This window comes from Dermacentor andersoni, chromosome 1 (genome assembly GCF_023375885.2).
Source record: "Dermacentor andersoni chromosome 1, qqDerAnde1_hic_scaffold, whole genome shotgun sequence".
Taxonomy (NCBI): domain Eukaryota; kingdom Metazoa; phylum Arthropoda; class Arachnida; order Ixodida; family Ixodidae; genus Dermacentor; species Dermacentor andersoni.
Genome location: NC_092814.1, coordinates 211,895,708 through 211,916,487, shown reverse-complemented (window position 1 = coordinate 211,916,487; position 20,780 = coordinate 211,895,708). Strand labels below are relative to the sequence as shown.

Sequence of the window (20,780 nt, the reverse complement as noted above, 5' to 3'; positions counted from 1 at the left end):
CACACAGACTTACACCCACAAAGCGCCACTTCTCATTACATCTCATTATCACCCGCAAAATTTCACTATCAGAACGCGACTGCGTACTGACGCGCTGTGGCACCACCTTGTGTGTAGACGGTCCCCGTTTCTTCCTGAATAAACTTGTTGGAGAGAGAAAAGCAAAGGAAAGACAGGGAGGTTAACCAGAGATTATCTTCGGTTGGCTACCCTGTACTGGGGGAAAGGCAAGGGGATGCGATAGGTGAGAGAGAGAAGGAGAGAGAAGTGGCGCTCTGCGTGTGTCGGTATATATCGGGTGTCCCAGCTAACGTTTGGCCAAGCTGTTCACCGAAAAAAAAAAGATTAAAAAAACATAGTTCGAGATACGATGTTAAGACCAATGGTGTTCGGTTGTCAGAACTCTAGCGAGTGAACACCGCAGGTCTTATAACTGTATCTTGCACCATCCTGTTTAAAACTTTTTTTTATCGTTTAACAGCTTTCAAGAATGCCCTATCGACTGACTTAAGAAGTTTATTGTGTTCGGAGCAGCGAAAAAATAAAATAAAAATCACCGCTGAAGCACTCCATACAGATGGTTGACGAGTGAAGCTGAACCGTGCGGCCTCGGTGTTTATCACTGGGTTAATCCCGACGGTTCATTAAACGACTGCTTGGTAGGCTGCTGGATCCTCGGTACGCAGTTGTTGATTGCTATCTGCTGCACGAGTTTGTTCTTGTGCCCGGGCTGCAGCATCGGCACGGCGTAGACGAGCTCTTTCCCGGTTCTGCTCGCGACGTTGCTGATCGAAAGCTGCCTGCTCCTCAGGAGTACGTATGGCGCGTAACCTACCCATTTCGGAGCCGGAGAGGAACTGCTGCGCGGGCGCTCGGCTGCGACGGAGAGCAACGACGTGCTACTGGTGCAGCCAAACGCGAGCCTCTCTTTGTCTTTGTTTTTTTCGTGCACACGCATGGGGTTGCGCCGGAAGAGTTTTCGGCGTACAGGCGACAGACGGACGGACGAATTGCACAGCAATATACAGCTTCGTTGTAAAGGAAACAAGTGGAATTTTCTGCTAGCGAAAACGCAATGTGGAACAGAAACGTACACATTTAGTGTTTGACGAAGGCCGTTTCTGGCATTTGCTTCGCCTGACCTCCCGCGGCACTATGTTTCATTGATCTTATCACCGGTATCGAGAGGCCACACTTGCGCTCTTGTCACATCATTATCGTGGATTATACAACGAACGGCGGGTGTCCCCATAGGACACTCTTGTTTTTCAACTTTTGCGTTTATTAAACGATTGCGGAAAGAAGCGAAAGAAAGGGAGATAGGAGTTCAGAAAAACCACGCACGTAAGACAAGGCGTGGTGTGGCCATACTGCGGGCACTCAAGTGTGTCGCATTCAGGTGTACTGTGCAAAAGAAAAAAAAAGCTCGTGTTGCTTCGTGGGCTGATCAACTGCGAAGCCAGGACTTTTGTTGGAGTAAAAGGCCGATCGTCCGATCTTTCCAAAGTGGCGAGCCCGAACATTATGTCAGGCGACTATGCGCCGCATGACCATGGACATCCTTGATCTGGAAAGAATTGAGAGCACCGCTGGGAAAAATTAGGTTTGTACAATCGTTTATTTCTCACAAGTGAGGACTCTCAGATCACAGGGGAGAACGGGGGTCAGCGTTGAGATAGTCACGCTAACTACCGTGGTTAGTACACTCTACAAAGAGCAGTGGATGAATGACTTGAGGCGTCTTTATTTTGTTAGGAGGGGGAATAAATATCACAATCAGCCAAAACAAAAATAAATAGCATTATTTACGCGACTCTTTTGTTTTGCGCGCAATTCTATAGAATTCTTTTTCAGACGGCTGCTGGATTCTGTGCATATTCTTAAATAGTGGTGCGAAATAGACGGCTGTAGATAAGTGTCTTGCCTGAAAGACGATGTTGTGTGTACCATGAGTGAACAAACACCAACATTTTTATATCTCTGATGTCACAAAAACATGGAGCGCATCAGCAAAGAGACGAAGCACCCGGAGGACAAAGCTCGCAGTACAATTTTTAGGTTAACGGCGGGAAAAAATGCGTTGTCTGTAGCATGCCGACAAAATATCATCTCCGATTAAGAATATCTGATGCCCAGGAAACTGAACCGTAAACCACGCCCCTAGGTAGGTTTCTTGCGTGGCATCACATGATATGAACCATACATCACACGGAAGATCCCGTGAGACATATTCAATTAGAACTAGCAGATATGTGAGTAGCTGTTCTAACTTCGCAAACATGCAGGTATTAACGAGATAGATTGATTTTGTTTCTTTATTTTTGTTTTTTATGCTTTCGCACGCATGTCTGCGTTACATGAATCGGCGTTTTTCCTATATGCGGGCAATATGTATGGACGTGTCTCATTGTTCACTTGGCTGTACATATGCTTAGGATCAGTACATCATGACAGAGGAAACTGCGTAGTACCTGCATTCACAATGGCGAACTCTCAAACAATGTGAAGTGGTCATACCCTCTTTCGTACAGTAGAACATACTCCATACAGACGCGACGAACACGCCGCGCAAGCTTCAACCTTACACAATACCGCGCATCCAAGGCAGCAGAGATTCACCAGCACAGTTATCACTTCATAATAACTTTCAAAAAGTGCGCCTAAAGTTTAATCAGGGCATGCGATAGCCAACTTTTCCGAGGTCTGTACAATGTGTTCGCAATAATGCATTGTTTTTTCTTTCGCATCAGCGATTTAATCTTTTATGCCATCTCTGTTTGATGCATGCAGTTAGATTCGTAATGTATATAGTGATATTAATCACATTTAAATATTTACAAACTAGACTCAAGGTACTTAGATCAGGCAAGTAGGCACAATAAAACGGGAGGCTCATCTATGACACTCGAGGAGCACTGCAAATGTCCCGTTCCTCAATGTGTACAATGTTTTACGACTTCGAGACACCAATCTTGTATACATTGGCAGTTACAATAATGGCTAACTTCTTGTAGAGGCTAATTCTGCCGCTTTTTTGATGACTTGGCTGAAATGGCTCTTCATATATTAGCTACGTTGTGTCCACTAGTTTGAAGCTCCTCAGCAGAAGCTGCTATCAGGCATGGAATGATTGCAGCAACGAATAATAACATTTGGCTTCATGATGCGCTCAGTGTTTAATGACTTAGCATGATCAGTTTAGTAAAAGAGCCGGGAAGATGATTTTTGAAGAAAATTGTCAGAGTATTCTAGATAAAATAAGGGAATTCTTCTTCATTATATAGTGCACAACAGGCCAAACTTTTCCGTGTCATAAATTTACAGTCCAAAACGCCGTTTTTTTTTTCGTTTTCTCCCCCTAGTTCTATGCTCCCAAGGGTCAAACATATGCATATCTACACCTAGGCCATGTCAATCAACAATTGTTGGTGAAAGTTGACTTGGCATGCAAACACAAGAAATAGCAATGACAAAAAGAAGTCGTATGCTCTAACCACGAAAGGTTCCCCCATCACTGTGGGAAACGGTGCCTTCGTTCGTAATATCTATGTCAGCCGTTTCCCGGCGTCCATTTCTGAGACCGCAACACCTGTGAGTATCTTGGCCTAAAGGTACAAACGCGTGCAATGGGTGAACGGCCAGGAAAACTATAAGTGGGTGGTTTCGGGTTGTTGGCTCTGAAGCACTGAGCGCGGAGCGCGGTTCTATAGGGAGGGCTGTGCACTCTCAGCTCCTTTGGCTCACAGGAGGACGGAGCTGTGTCACAGCTTCAGCTCTTTTCATTTCTTTTTTCCTTTTTTTTTTCTTTTTGTCGCTACGAGGGCCACAGGCTCATCGGCTTCTCTCTCTTTCTACGCTTGTTACAGGGCACAACAGATTCCACTTTGACAATCTCTCTGTCTCTCTGTCTCTCTCTCTCTCTGATCTTTCTTTCTTTTTTCACGAACACCCCGTGGGCCATCCTTTCTCAACAGGTGACCCGCCTTGAGGAAAAAATAACAGTAAAGTGAGAGGCGCGTTGTGATTTCCCCGTTCGTAGTAGGCCACCTGCTTACTGCGCAGATGACCCTCTAGACATTGCACAAACTGTTGTCTCACAATCTTATTTGCTTTTGCGTTTTTCGCCTGCGTAATGTCCTTGTAAAGTTTGTATGTGATGCGCACGGCCACGCTACTTGAAGCAGTTTGGCGGACACGACTTAACGATGTCGGCTCAGGTGCTTTCCATCGGTAAAGACGATGTTTCTCGCCTCAGCTCTATGACAGAGCGCAGATAACCTTCTCATTGGTTTAGTGGAGCCGCTATTGCTTTACGCGTCGCGTAAGCTAAGGCGCATACGCATGTTTTGATGCTGAAGCGCGAATAACGTCGCTTCATTGCCATCATTGTTTCTTCTGCACGTGCACGCAGCCGCCGAGACTCGACAAATACGGGCTGGCCTGGTGAATACGCAACGTTGCGAGTTCTTTGGTCATCGACGGTTAACAAAGGCATTGTATTTTTTTTTTTTTATTATTGAGAAGGCGACGGCAAACAATCTGCATTTGGGGCTATGAGAACGCTGACGCAGCAAACTCAGTCGTAATGGGAAAGCAAGAACGTGAGCCATGAGGCAAAAGATAAATTTCTGCTTCACTGTTGCTTTAAAGAACAAAAAAAGGCAATGAACAGATAATAATGACGCTTGTAAAGAGGGAAGTTAGCACGCAGCATTGAAAAAAGAAAAGAACAAAAGAGAAAGAATAAGAAGGACAACCTCGCGGCGCTTGCAACAGCGAAGCTTTACGGAAGACGAGAGAAAGTGTGGGTAACACGGCCCATCATAAACGGAGCCATGGTGGGCTTCAGAAACGAAGTAATGTGTTGGATGTTGCCTCGTTTGCGGAGAATTATTGCGAACTCAGGGGACTATTTTGTAGGTTTTACTCCTGCGGGGACCTCGGTGGGAATTTGCTGCCTTCGCCCGCCTTTATTTATTATACTTGTATTGTATTATTTTCTGTTTAGTCGACGCAGTTGTAATACCCGCCTTTGTCGAGCCGTTTTCGTTCCCTGAGAGGCCCCTCGAGTGCAATGCGCCTGGCAAAGAAAATGTCTGGCTGGCTTTATCAATGGGCCGCAGGCGCACTCTTAACAACTCATCGTGTTTTCACTCATTGCAGCGCGCTCAAACGCGACGCCGTATCGAAGAAAACAACTGACGTCATAAGGCGCGAACGACGATCGAAAGTGCACTGGTGCGGTTCGCTTCCTACTCTGCTCGTACGGTCATATTGTGCTTTTTGAGCCGTCCTGTAACCGCATTGTTAACTTGTCTATTTCTAGCCAAGAGAATTGTCATGGCGAATGTTTCTTTTGTTCCTTTATTTATTATGCGTTTCCCGGTTTAATTGTGCTCCTCAGGGTTGAGCGCAGAATAGAAGTAGATATTATGTTATATTATATTATATTATATTATATTATATTATATTATATTATATTATATTATATTATAGGCTCTTAAAATGTACTCTGTTTTCACAAAACGCAATTTCCTGGCCTATACAAGGAATTTATATTCACCGCGTGCTACCATATGCATAACGAAGGACGACGGTGGAGTCTCGGCTGATCGAAGCTTTTAGAGTTTTGTAAAAAAAAGGAAAGCCTTCAATATACGCCTTTCGAAATTATTTGCATTCTTTCATTTCTTTACCATCTGATGTCAGCTCTACATACGAATTCGAAAACACGAAAACGTCCCTTTCCCGCAAACAAAGGCGTATTGCCCTGCTGACAGACGCGTGATCCTAACGGTCGGACCAGAGAGCGCAGAGAGGTCGAGAGATTGAAAGAGGGACGTCAGGCATTGAGATGAAACGTCTGTCAAAACTATGCTGGCCCAGCCTGAAACATGACATCCTGTAGGACAATTAAAAAAAATCGTTTCAATCGGCAATGCTTGTGCAGAGAAGGAGACATTGCTGCACTTTTACTGACTCCCACCTCTCTACCTCGGACAACAACAACAATAACAAAATTTAAAAAAAGCTCACTCTAGATAAAAACCTCTAGTTAGACGCAAGGTAGGAGTGTCCGCGGTAGGAATATGCGTGACACGCTGAAGTGAGCAGCATGGGTGACGGAAACAAGTTCAAGAATCCGCACGCAAGCATACATCTCCAACGAACAACATCAGAGGGAGTCCTATATTCGGTGCACGTGCCTCCTCCTGCTCCTCAGTTGTCGCCGTGACAAAAAATTCAACTTTGAGCAAGAAATGTGGGAAAACAGGAGACGGGGACCCGTCAGGCCGGTGCAAGTGCCAACTGGGTTCGTCTCCGTCAAACCCTCCAGTCGCCACTTTCGTACCGGAAGCGAAGAGCGTCCCCTTCCCTCCGTTCTCGCATATTTTCTCATTTACTTGCGCACGCCGTGTCAGTTTTTTGCCGATTCCAGCCCTTCCAGAGCGTGGCCAGCAGGCCTCTGAGAGGGGAGGCGATGAGCCTGCGGCCCGTCTCTCTATCTCGTTCTGTCTCCGTGCCTGCACTGCGCACCAAGCGCGCGGCGAAGCTGGCGCCCTACGGTGCGTGCCGACGGGGATCTACGGTACACGTGGCTGCCCTACAGGCGGATCTGGTGACGCCCGACGGGGCTGCCGCTCATAAGCGCGCACTACGGAGGCGCTGCCGGCGAGCCGAGCGGCCGCAGTGACGCAGCGGAAAGGAGCGCGCTACACGACGCGCAGCGCCCGTGCGGTCTCCACTGGCGAAAGCGGGCCGCAGGTCGTCGTCTACGTACGCGGCCGCAAGCGTAGCGAAGCTACGCACGCGCACGTAGTACACCGGGGCTATATACGTGTGAGCACGCGTAGCGCGACTACAAGGGTAGCACTAACGATTGTCTCTCTGCGGAGAGCGAGGTCCACTCCTGACGGAGACAGCACTGACGGCCGTCACAACGTTTGCCCGTTTCTGCTTTCTAAGCCGGTGTCTTTGGCTTTTCGACGTAGGCGGTCGTGCGTGAGCAGTCGTCACATGTGTTCTGAAGGGTAGCGAGTAGCTGATTTACCTGGAGCGATTAAGTGCGGTTTTAATCTCGGCGACTTTTGGTTTTACACTCCAAGCACAGTTGGACCCTTTGGGGTGTACATTGCCACGCAACAATAATCGTGACCTGTCTTGCCCGCATTTCTTTTCTTTAACGCTGCAAGCCCGGTACTTCCAAGTCATGAACGGCATGCGCGTTATCAGCATGACAGAGCATTCTCGACAGGGCAGTAGTGAGCGTAGCGTTTTCAAGAAAGGAAACGCAAGCAAGGCAGATGACGATTATTGTTGTGAGGCAAATATACACCCCAAAGGGTGCAACTGTTTTTAGAATGTATACTTGCCGCTTGATTTAAGGGTGGCTGTCGCGCCTGTTTTGTTTCTAAAAGAAAATAGTGATCGATGAGTTTGATTACACCGATGTTTGTAAATAATGAAAAAAAAAACAGTACGTTGAGGTTTGAAAACTGCTTCCTAAAGTCTAGTTGTGATGGCTTTAGCGAAAACGTCAAAGTCACAAATGAACAACGATCAATTTTATACAACACAATGGTGGTCTCCGAAGAAAATGAAAACGAAACTTACTCGTATACCGGTAAAGGCATGTGTCGCCGCTCAGCCAGTAAAATATAAATGAAGGACATCAATGTTCGACATGTGTTAAGCAATTATTTGAGCTCGGTGTGCTGAGCGCTGCTTTGTTAGAGGAGTCAGAATAAGCAGGCGCATCGTATCTGCTCAACAGCACGCAGAACTGAGCTTTGATTCTGCGCGCACAAACAAAATGAATGACACTGTGTGGATGTGAGGTATCGGCGACGCGCGGTAATTGGACAGTCCCGCATTATGAAAGGGCAAAAACAAAGCGAAATGCGCAGCACGAAATAATGCGCAGCACGAAAACAATCGCGACTGCACCTTTAACAAGGCCGACAGACAGTAATAAGGTTGAATAAGCAGCTAAGCGAGAGGAAAGAGAAATGCAGCCGTTCCGTCAAGTCATCGACTAAGAGTCGTTACGTTAATTGCACCGCGGTTTGTAGCGCCGAAGCCGGTAATCTCAGCAGATATAATGAGCCTTTTTTTTACACGCGTTGCCGCCATGCGCGCGTTCATCGTAGTTTGCTGTCCAGCTTTGTTTTGTTTCTTTTTCTTTCATTATTTCTTTCTTTTTCCCACTCATTATTGTTTCTCGTTCACTTCGTCTTTTTTTGTTCTTTCATTATTTCGTTCTCTCTGTCATTCTCTATCTTTCTTTACTTCTTCATTTCTCGCTCCTTTGTCGCTTTCCTTGATCTGTTTTCTTTCTCTCGTCTTTTCTCTCCCCCTTTTCCATTCTTATTTCCCCGTTATTACTGTCATGTTTTTTATCTTTCTTTCCTTATCACATCATTTATAATGTTTTTCGTCTCTCTTTTTGTATCTAATTTACCTTTATTTATTTCTATCTATATTTATTCTTCTCTCCCTTATCTAGTTGTTTGTCTCCCTTTTTTTTTTCTTATCCTTTCCTGTCTCCTTTCGTTTCATTTCTATCTACTTCTTTCTGTGTCGTATTTATATATTTCTTTTCTCGTTTATTTCGGGCGTTCTCGCTTTCTTTATCTCTTTCATCACTTCATTGTCTGTTCTCGCTCTATTTCTCTTCTTTATTATATAGCCGTTTAATTCGTTCTTCCTTTCTCTCTTCCTTTCTTTGTAACCTTGCCCTTCTTTTTTTTCACCTTTTTCTTTTATCTCGTTCTGCCTTTCATTCGTTTTTTCGATCTCATTCTATTCCTGTCTTTCTCATCTTTTCTTAATTTTTGTTTGTTCTACCTCTTTCTTTCTTATTTTGTGCGCTCTCTGACCTTTTCTCATTCTCTATAATTCTTTATAGAGACTGAGAAACATAATTTAAGAAATATGATTTTAAAGACGGCGAGCAGTGTGGTGGCCAAATAAAATTGGGTGTGCTTGCCGCCAGCTTGAGGACGAAAATGTGTTTAGTAAAGTGAAGCGCACACCGCCGTGGGCAAAGTGCAAGCCATGCACTCCTCCGAAGGGTAGTGACAAATGCGCCTTTCGCTTTGCGTGCATCCCAAAGGAGGATTCTCATGTGTACGAAGTCCTTGAATAGGTTACTCGGCGGTCAAGCCGGAGGACAGGCGCAGCAAATTAATGACGAGAAAGCGGCCTTTTTTCTCTATAGTACAGCTACACTAATTGGGAGCATCGCTTGTTTTTGCAGTTAGCCACCATCGGTATGCTTCCACAAACTTTCCCAGCAGTTTCTCAAGAGAGGGCAGCAGTTTGTAGAGAGCCAGCCAGGAGTTTTTTGGGACGTATGTTTTCCACGTAAATATTAATTGCCCTTGGTCTGCGTTAGAAGGACGCTGTTGAGTCTTTTATAGCGAGCGTGAATTTTGAAGTGTTCTTAGCCAGTCGCTGCAAAGCTCCATTGTGCCTGTACAGATTGTTGTATTGCTGAGAATCAGGCATTTTGGAACCACTAGATGTAGTTTTCCTTCATTATGTTTTCATTACTGCAGCAAAAAAACTAGTGTTAATATCATATTAAAAAAAATACAAAATGTTGAGTGCTGCTGTATAGGCTGGTGCGAAGGCGAATAAGTAACTGAAAGTACGAAAGAAACGAGCTGAAAAAACTTGCACCGAACCTAGTATACCTGTATAATGAAAGAAAAATTTGCAATTATTCAGGAAGTCACTGAACACAACGGTTCTTGCACATACCAAGTCAACAAGCGGCTGAGTCATGGCTTTTTGCTAAGAGTTGTAAAAGGCGACGACGACAGCCGTGGAAGCGTCGACGTGACATGCAGTTCGATTTTGTTGGTTCTAACCCTATCTTTACGGACAATTTACTCAGTTTTCGTTCTGATACGCTTTATCGTTGCCAGATTCATGCGGTTGGGTACTGCAAGACGAAGAAAAGAAAGGGCTTCTTTGGCAGATAAGAAAAAACAGCGCGACGTGACAGGTATCGCAGAACGTTATTATAGGCCTAAGTGCGCCGCTTGAGCATGCCGCTAGTGAAGGATATAAATGAAGCAGGGGGGACGGAGAATGTGTATACGATTTCTCCTTTCGCTGTATGCAGAGATGAGCTAAGAATCAACTTATTCACGCGGATGTGAGATGAAAATTGAGGAGTGATTGCAGGGCCGAGAGGAGAGACGAGCAGGGGTTCTGCTGTCGTTTTGTGGTTCTCACGGCGCGCCTGTTTCATCGAACGAAGATATGACACGGACGCCCTCCATCCGCCCATCAGCATCGACTGCACGGGGTCGTTCAACGCTCGGGGGCTGTGCTGCCGCCCGGGGCGTTTCGGTCGGATTCGCATTTCAGTGGCACCGCCCAGCGCCGTCAGTGCTGCGGCCGTCGGGAGGCAGCTGTCTACACTCCGTCGCCCGTCGTTTACCGTTCGCAAAAGGAAACCCAGCCCTCGGCACAACGCATAGGAAAGACGAGGCCAGATGAAAGAAAGGAGTGAAGAAGAAGGTACGGGGAACAGGAACAGCGTAGGGGTAAAAGGTAGAGCAGGGTGCAAGGCGGCTCTCCGAGGGCAAGTTAGTATAGCTGCTGCTTCTGGTTGTCGTAGTCGTCTTCTTCGTGCGTAGGCCCAAGGGGAGAGCGAGTGAGATAAGGAAGCGGCCGTTCAAGCAGAATACAGAGACAGGGCCTGCACGATCTTGGGGTCCTGCTTCGAGCCTTCCTTGAACTCGTCCAGGGTCAGCTGGTTGTCGTGGTTCTGCGTATGTCAAAACAGCCAGTGTTGGGGTGGCGTCAGTAACTGCAATAACAACTGGCCACACTTTTCGCGCGTGAAAAGAACGCTTGTGCGAACCTCTCTTGCGCAAGGCTCGCGGAGGAACCTAACCTGCCGGCACGCCAAAGCCCGCTGGAAGCGTGTTTTAATTGCGCTTCCAGCGGTGCTATGTTACGTCGTGTTGTTTGGTGACGTTCGGCTACCCCTTTTCTCCCACGATTTTGTGACTGCTAAGCTGGTGACATATCCTACGCATGCGATGGTCCCGCGGGAGCAAGGCGTTTTTCCATGCAGCATAGTGAATACGAATGGCCTTATGTTCCACCACCACTGCGAACGCAGCACCTGCAGCCTGTGAGTAGGTCTTTCGACGCAGTGTAAATGTTTGTCTGCTAATGCCGTTTTCGTCTTTTAGATGGAACCCAATGCATAGGCCGAAGCTGTGTTTATTGCAAGGGTACGTGAGGTACGCCGTCTGGACTGTGCCTCTCGCCGTGCTCCTAACGGTGAGGGGCGAGCGCGGTAAACAATGCATTGCAGTTTCTTCTCGAGCCTGCTCGCCAAGAGCGTTGACATTTGAAGTGGTGCGGGAGATGAACCTGCGACGTACAGTGAACTGATGTCCTCATCATGCATGGCGAACAGGCCTAGTTATGGCAAAACAGTCATTCAGTGAGACCCATTGGATGCTGTTATCCCTTCTCTGAAACGCAATCGCAACAAAGCAAGCCCAAGGTCGAAAGGTCGACTTTTGAACGCCTTTTGGTATTACGTCCTTTCACCTCCGTCCGTGTGCTTAGTGCACTGCACGTACTAATGAACAACTTTCCTTGCACTGTGAAGAGGAGTAGCCGCCGTCATTAAAGGCACCAACCCCTCCTTCAGTTACATATCATTTCGATAAATTTGTATAATCCTGCCAGTGTGTATAAGCAATGTCAATTTTACCGTATTTTCCGCGATTGTGGCGCACATTTCATCTTTGCTGTAAAACAAGAATTTTGGAAAAGGGCTTGAGTTATGACAAGTGCAGATTTTACGTGTGCTTTGTCTGAACAGAATAACAACTTTTTACAGCGTCATTAAATGTTTCTTTCTCCCCGCTGTAACCCGCAATACGGTCAGATTGAAAACTGCTACGCTTGACCTTATTGCAGATATACGCTGCGTCCCTATATCGCAGTGCTTTAACCAAAGAGATATTTCATTTTTTTATATTGTTTTTTTTATTATTATTGTAAGTTTGGATTCGTGGCATCATAAGTTACTAGCATCTAAAGTCTTCCGCGTTGTGTGCGAGACTTAGTCACGGTATCTATGGTGCAGATTAAGAGACTCGTGTCTTGACTAACGCTCTCTGGGCACGGTTGGAGGGCTGGAGGTAAGCCTGCCTCGTATGGGTCGGTTATCCAGCTGTTGTCCGTGACGCTAAGTTCGCCCGAAAAATAAATCAAAGTTTGCACAACCAGCACGCTAACTCTTTGTCCTCGCCATGTCGCATCAGCGGGCGAACAATATCCGCGGGCAAGTGCTCCGTCCGAGCGTCTGCTTTTAAATATGTAGAAAGAGCCTTCAATGGGCTTGCTGAGAGGAGACATTTTGTGCCTCGGCTTCGTGTGGTCACCTTCCTGACCTCTCTTGGTAGTGTTATTACTCAAGACCTGAGCAAGCTGCGTTATAACGCTGTGACATATATGCTTAGCTCCTGTCATATGACATTAGTTTAGAGATTGACGTGTTCGCACTCTACGTTCTACCCCTCAGTTTTTTTTTTTTTTTTGTCTTCTTAAAGCTAACATTTTTTTATGTGACCACTCCGCTGTTTAAACAGAGTTACCTAGTGACTATCACCGTTGCGCGCCAACCCTGTACCGGCCGAGCACGTGCTAGCTGTAGCCGGATGGTTCTTGCACGTCCAGTCCTTCAAGGAAATACCCGGATGGCGGAAGCCAATGGAATATTCATTCGGCGAGGGCGACGGTGAGGCAGAAGCTGTGCGTCTGTTTATGCATGAACAGCCCATTCGCAAGTGCATGTCGATGACCTGCTGTGTATATATATATATATATATATATATATATATATATATATATATATATATATATATATATATATATATATATATATATATATATATATATATATATATATATATATATATATATATCGGTTGGATGCACGGCGGCAAAATCCATTGACCGTGGAAGTAAATTTGCGGTACCGCTTCCTTCCCTATTCATATACAGTGCGTTTTCTTTTTCCGAAACTAACTAGATGGACTAAAAAAACTGAACAGATGGCGCCACAGACCTTAAAGTTCGCCATGTGTTCGCGATGTGGAGCGCTTTAAAATCGAAATTTCTTCGTGCATTCTAATTTCCTTCTATGCTCCAGTGAAGTTTGTGATGACGGTGTTGTAAAACATTCATCTCGCTGCAGGTTCATCGTGGTTCCGTGAAGGGGCGACGAATGTGTATCACGGTAGCGTATCCCACGAAGCTAGAACGATTTAGTGATTTTGCCCTTGTCCGTACGTTGTGCATCAGCTTTATGTGGAACGTCAAAATTTACAAAGTCACTCTAGTCGCGCAAATTGCGGAAGTTGATCATTGGGCTGTTCTGGACGTCGTAAACTCCGCCATATCGTCAAACTATGTAATGACGCCACATTTCAGCCAATCAGAGACGCCATAGTAGCCCCCCTCTGGGCCAGTCATAGCTGAGAAGATAGCGAATTCGACAGTATGGCGGAATGTCACTATGTCGAGAGTATAGTACCCATGTCTTCGTTCCAAACGATAAGCAGCTAAGGCTCCTGTGGATTCTGGTAAAGTGTTTTCTTCGTAGCCCGATAAATGCAGTGGTAGTTTTCGCTACTTGACACTAACCGCCTTGCGGGGGTTTTGCTTGCATGTACAGAAAAAGGCCTATAGCCCCGAAACAGAATTGAAAGCTGGGTGAGTTTGTTGCGGTAGCATCATGCGGCTTCCCCTAGAAAACACAGCATGAGAGAAGAAGGAAATAAACAAATGCTCACTCTCAACTAAATTTCATGGGAGAAATATACAGGACAACACAAACGATGCAAGAAACATACAAAAAGTACGTATGTAGTATAACTGCAAACATATGACAAGAACAAACAACAAATTTTGCAGAAAGAAGACATGTTAATCAAATCCCGTTTTTTCTTAATGCACGCTCAACCGATTACGTAAAGAAGGGCAGCAATTCTAGAGGGGAAGATGTGATTTAAAGACAGCTCTCGCAGCTGTAGTGGGAACGAACGCTCGGCGCCACAACTTAAACACACAGTGAAGAGCGTCTAGTAAGAAACGTTTTCTACTCGAACTGTCCGAAGCTCTTAACTTTATACGATCAGGTGCACGTTGCCGTATTCAACAGCTTCCTGCAAACTTCAATTTCGCGGCTATGAAGCATTGCGTCGAATTCTCTCCTCAGCAGACATTTTCCTATTCATGTTACACTTACTCCGTTTTCACAGCCTCTAAGACTGTCAGAGCTAATATTTTGATTTACGCTCAGTGCCATGGTGACGCTGGCTAACTTTCCAAGGGCTAGGTCTAGTAAACATAAATGCCCAAGTTAGTGGAGTATTGATAGCCATCGCCGTAGTACAATTGGCAGTGCAAGGCACGCGTAATGGGTAGGTTGTGAGTTAGGCTCCCCCTGGCGGCAAGTTATGCTTTCATCCAGCTTTTTTTCCCTTTCCTTTATTATTTTCTGCAATTTCAATTTCAACCACAGATGAATTCCCCGATGCTTTCCTTGGATTCATTGTCTGTTGGCTTTATACGTTCATATAGCATGTGTAGTGCAACTGACGGTGGTGGACCATCGTCAGTTGCACTTCGCTCCTCGAAGAGGCAGCGCGTGTGTCGAGTGAGTCCCTGAACAACACTTTGCAATGCGGTAAACGCGGTTTAAATCACGTATCCGGGACTTTCAAAGAGGTACGACGTAATGCTAACGCATTTCTCTCGCATTTGCCACACAAATCGGCACTGAATTTTTGTCATTGCAAGGTTCGAAATTCACCTCTTTATGACCGAGCTCCTTTTTTTTACAAGGAGAGCACGAGATTACCATTCAAAGTGTAAAAAATTTAACGCTGCACTCTAGACAGCCCCTCTTCTTTGTCTGTTAATGATCGTAGTGGTAATTGGGGGTATTTGCATTACTTATTGCTCTGCTGATTTTTTTTATTTCTTATTACTTTTTTTTGAACGAGCTACTGAGCCTCAAAGTACTGTCGAGCAGGCGTACAAACTTACGTTCTCTCTTTTTCTCTCTCTCTCTCTCTTTTTTTACCTCCCGCTTAAGTGTGTCATTGCTTATTTCATCATTTATTTTATTGTCATGTTTTTTTTCATTCGTGTCCAACAGTGGGCTTTTTTTCCAGTTCACTCATGCAGTGCCTTAATCCGTATAGAAGGGAAATGGAGTGGCAGGAGACAAATACTTCCAATATTTCCACCTGATCACTCAGCTAAACCGCAACAGAAAGACAACGTTACCAGGATATCTTTAGATTTTAGGGAAAAATAGCGCATTCAGCCCCCGGTTCATTTGTGCTTACATAACTTCGTCGATACTAAGTGACGAGCCGGATTAAAATGCTCTTTAATATAGTGCTTGATTTTTGTGACGATAAACGATTGCCGTTGCACGAATTCAGTGTTTTATAGAGGTTTTGCATTTTTCTCATTTAACTGATAAAAATACATACTTTTCAGTGTCTGTTTCTGGGTTATTTTTTCAAGCCACAGCTACTTCGGCGTTTCGAAACCGTCGTATTTGCGATTAAACGCGCAGCTGATCGGAATTTTTGAAGAAAACGATTTTGCGTGTAAGTGCAACATGCGATAGAGGTGCTTTGATGTTGAGTCTCGCTTGAAGTTGTTCGCCCCGCAGTGTTTTGCAAATATAGGCTCCCTGCTCTTTCCCGTCTTCTAGAAAAGCGTTGTTTACATACCAGCTCTACAAATTTCATGTGTTCTCAGGTGAAAGACGATGGCATAAAGGGCACGTGACCCGGTAATCCTGCGTCAATGCATCACTGAATGCACGCATTCACCGCGTCTTCTTCTGCACAGCTCTCTCTCTCTCTCTCTCTCTCTCTCTCATCTTTCTGTTACTCATCCCCGTAGGACAGCCAGCCACACGCTTTCCTGTTTGACATCGCTGCCTTGTCAATTTGTTTTCTTCTCCTCCCTCTCGAAGAGTACCCGCGGAACTTAAGAGACTATGCGGAATTAACGCTTACTTGACGTGTACCACGAATGATTCCTAGTGCACGGCTACGGCGGTAGCATGGTTTTAATGGATGAAAGCGCATTTCTCTGATATCATCTTTTGAAACACACTGCTGCGTGTGCACAAAATGTGGCGATCGAACTCAGAAGAGTTTTCGGAATAAATTTAAGAAATGCCCTATAAGTTAGGCAATTGAACTTATTCGAATACACTATAAATCACAAATATTGAACTAATAACAGTAATAATAGTAATAGGAAAAAAACGTTTGTTGTCAATGGCATGACAGCTTTTCATTCGCCGCTGACAGATGACGCTGGTGGCTGGTGGTCCGCCAGAAACGAGCTTATCCTAGAGAGGATAAGCTCGTTTCTGGCGGACCGACATCGCAACGGCAGCCGACGTCGAGCAGGCAAATAGAACGTCCTCAAAGACCCTATCATTTCACATGTGCTCGGTCATGCAGTTCGTAACAGTGAGTCAGCCTTTGCCACGTATGCAGGTCGGCGCCGGCTCGGTCATCTCGCTCAACTCGTTTTTCTCGGGCTCACGATAACGCCCCAATGGTGCTCCAAACATGATTGCCCCAGTAAGTCCCTGTTTCGGCGCAATGTTTTGCTCCGCACGGTGGTTTAGTTCATGGTCCGTACCGTCCCTATCCGAATACGCGAACCACTGCTCAGGTGTGCGGACCATGGCACGTTAGCAATCCCTGTATAGCATACCTTGTCCAGTTGTTCGAATATTTTGTCCACCCTCTCCCGGGGAGACTCCTCGGCGTTTTCCTTCGCTTGGTTTCCCTATTGAGAACGGGTAGAGGGGAAAGGGGGTAAAAGAAGAAAAAATAAAAGGAAGTCAAATGCGTCCCGCTTATTGTTCTTCTCTTGACTGGACGAGCAGCATGGCGTCACTTGCGGGCGCCAGCGGAGATATTTGACGTAGAGGTGGTGTAGTAATCAGACGTATATCGGAAATACCGGAAGATGTAGGACGCGAACAGAACCATTGGTGGCGTAAACTCTAGGCAGCTTCTTTGAAAAAAGCACCCGAAAGCAACGACTGCCTGCACTCCCGCTCATTACCCGGAATAAACGCGTTGACAGCGACGTAGGCACCTAGAAAGTACGTTTGCATGTAGTATTTTTCAAAGAGCTTTGCAGCCCAAGAGAGTTTGTAGCGCATTATGGCTGATCAGGGCGTCGCACGATGTCACAACAAAGCCACGGTTGCCGGCTGCGCCTAATGAACGCCTCTTCGTTAAAACAGATTTTTTTCATTACGTCCGTGGACGCAAACGAATACTACCCCTAGGCTATCGGGAAATGTGGAGTAAATTTTAGCGCAATTATTTCAGAGCACAGCCTGCGCAGCAGGTGCCTGCAGAGCAGTACCGTGTAACAAGGTCCAAAGGGAAAGTAATAAAGAAGAAATCTGTATTCCACTAGAATTTTTTTCTTTCAATTTATTTCTTCTCGCGAGGTTGTAATGAAACGTTGGCACCTGAAAGTGGCGTCGACTTTTACTTTTCACGTAAACTGAATGCATAATGACAGATAAACGTGCATGCACAGTAGAAGGCGGCGCTGAACAGAATAAAAGCCACCCAGACAATAAGAAAAATTAAGGCAGGTCGTGAGGTTCGCGTGCACGCGCGGATGGACACCTGATAAAAAAAAAGCGGGCATTCAAACGAGCTCTCGTGCAGCTTTCTGCTCCTCACCAGCATCTGGTAAATGGCGTCGACGATGTTGTACATCTCTTCTCGTGTGATGAAGCCGTCGCTGTCCACGTCATACAGTCTAAACGCCCCTGTGATAAGATGAAAGAATGTTATAGCTGAATTGGATTGTGGGGTTTTACGCATCAGAACTGCGATTTGATTATGAGGCACGCCATAGTGGGGTACTCTCGATTGATTCTGATGACCAGGGGGCCTTACCGTGCCCCAAATGCACGGGACACGGGCGCTTTTGCATTTCGCCCCAATCGAGATGCGGCTGCCGGGGCCGGGATTTGATCCTGCGACCTCATGCTTAGCAGCGCAACACCAAAGCCGCTAAGCCACCGGGGCGGGTCGAACGTTAAAGCTGGAGGAACTAAAGCGATAAATTTGAAGGTCCTTTTGCGCATATGTAAAGACCCGTTGGTGCAGATACTTTCGTCTGCAGACCCATCTCACGGGCACGTAGTACATTTCCTTATTGCCATCACACATTTTTGTTTTTTTACACGTAACCGCGTAACCGCTCTAAAGTGCCGCCGCATTTGTCGTTTCTCGTTACTACTGAACAATTACATCTTCAGCCACACTGTGCCTTCGTTTGCTTGCGCTTTTGCATATGGCAGGAAAGTATGCATACTTAAAGCTGAAATCGCTAAATACGTACGGCAGCCAAGGGACATACGCACATACGTGGGATGCGGCAAGTTCTATCGTGGCGCGTGAGAGTAGAGCTACAATACACTAAACAAAATCCCCATGACACACATAGCAGCCAAGATTATATTGGGACTAACTGGAAGCCGTGGTGATCGCATTTCGACGGAGGCGAACTCCATAAACAACCGTGTACCGCGCATTGGGTCCACGTTAAAGAAACCGAAGTGGTCAAAATTAATGCGGAGTCCCGCACTACAGAGTGCCTCATAACCATATCGTGGTTTTGGCACATGAAACTCCAAATTTTTTAAAATTATAATAAAAAGAACACTTTAGCATGCGCAAACACTCAAACATACAAAGGGGAGACAAACATCCGAGGAAACCTAAGGACTTCTGATGAGTTGGCAGTGCGAAAGCATTAATGTCCAATTGAACGCCGCTGAGTTGTCCTTGGAGTTATGAACTCCTCGCGGGCAAGCGAGCACCCTAAGACGCTTGGCCAACGCGTCCTAGATAACACAAGGCCGGTGCACTTCGATCCCTGACGTCATGCTACCGTCATGCTATACAGTGCTTATCACTGTATACAGTATATCGTAATCATCACCCACAATCAGGAGTAGCATGTTAGGAGGACAGCCAGGCTAACCTCTCCAACACATCATTAAAGCTTGTGTCTCTCTCTTCCGAGTAAGCCGCGGTGACTTTGTCGTCCCCACTCTCGTCACGCCGGGCTTAGCAATGGAAATTGTGGTTTAAGTAGCATGACGTCATAAACCAGAGTGCAGACCTGCTATCAAGAAGGTGCTGGTTTAGCCAAGTGGACAAGACGCTCAGCTTCTCAGCGAGGGGTCGTAGGTTCGAAACTCACTGCTGCTAAAGTTATTCCTTTCGAATTTAATCTGTTTTTTATACATTAATTTCTTTATAGCGATTAGCGAGGCGCAGTTAGAACGCAGCTAAGGGCTTGCGTGGTCAAGGAACGCGCGGATAACACAGGCTTCCGAGAGCGAAGATGACGTGGCGTTGCGGCGATGCCCTTTCCCCTCACGCGACACCTGGCGCGCTAGTGCGGTAGCAGGTGTATTCTTTCGCCCGCTCTGCTCCGTCGAGGAGCACTCCTGACGTGGCGTCGCAATCAATGGAAATTTAGGTGCCTTTTTTTGCTTGTCCAGACAACAGACGCCGGCTTTTTCGCTCGATGGGCCATTTGATGCTTTCGCATCAACGATCCATAACACACAACGGACCAATAGGAGAGGTCACGAAGCTCGCGCTGAATCCATTGGTGCAAATTTTAAGGAATGTTACAAAAGCATTGCGTTTTTGTTCTCACGCATACTGTCGCCTCATTGTCCCTTGCGTGCCGCGCTGCTTCTTCTTCAGCACGGAATACGAACTCGCATTCCGTCCTCCTTAGCTAGAAAATACTACAATATAGTATTATTGTAATAAATATTAATCTGTATTTCTTGAGCGCTCATCACCGCTTCCCGACACATAGCGCCCTTTCATTGATTTATGCGCATATACACTCACCGCTAACGCAGGCAGCGGGGCGCCAAGCTGTTTGCATGCAATCCTAAGAACAGCATTTCTCCTTCGCCACTTGTGTAGGCGAAGTCACCTTTCGTGGTGAAGTTAGTTTTGAAGTCAATATAAAGAAGCCGTGAGGGCCGTGAAGGCCCGCATACTTTAAGTATAACTGATGCATTTCCCGGAAGAACGGATTACCTTGATGTAAATTTAACTTTCAAAAAAAAAAAAAAACGTTGCGAAAGCAGATTATTAGGCTTTTACGTTAATCACCGCCATCTCGCTAATGCACCACTTGTGCAACCCAGCTAAGTGTCTGCGTGGCACTCAAGGAAGTGCCCGCTACATTCCGCCATCAGTGTTCTTTTCTAGCGTATTCTGGTGCTTTTGAACATATTTAGTTATGTGGAATCTGCGTTTCATTGTCTGTTTTTTATTATCTATTCTCGTTGGCGGCCAGCTGAAAACTTTTGCGAGTGACCTGCAGTAACGCATTTCTTTTTTACATGCACACATGCGCTTTTGCACAGAGGTACCTGTGCAAAACAATGAGGTGCAGAGAATGCTCGATAGAGACTTTAGTACAGTATACACCTTTGCAAATTAGATAAGATACCCGATTGTGCGAAGAGCTTCTACCAATTCTCGTCTTCCAGTGTACCTAATTTGTACAAAGCAGCATTTTTTAGGTAGCCTGTTGGTAGTGGTATATACCGGGTGCCGAGTCGATTGGTACTGTCTCGACGATGTTCAACTGGAATGAATAGCAAAATATGCAATCGA

The 20,780-nt window shown here is 45.9% G+C and overlaps 1 protein-coding gene across 1 annotated transcript in view; it reads right to left on the bottom strand.

Annotated features, from left to right (window-relative positions):
- Window positions 1-1,599: 1,599 nt before the first annotated feature.
- LOC126547032 (frequenin-2-like) overlaps window positions 1,600-20,780 on the bottom strand; it is a 358,731-nt gene continuing 339,550 nt past the window's right edge. The window contains exons 6-8 of the mRNA XM_050194852.2: window positions 17,799-17,887; window positions 16,804-16,878; window positions 1,600-10,783 (exon numbers count right to left, since the gene is read on the bottom strand). Coding sequence (XP_050050809.1) covers window positions 10,691-10,783; window positions 16,804-16,878; window positions 17,799-17,887 — 257 coding nt within the window. The 3' untranslated portion in view covers window positions 1,600-10,690. The remainder of the gene's footprint in view (window positions 10,784-16,803; window positions 16,879-17,798; window positions 17,888-20,780) is intronic.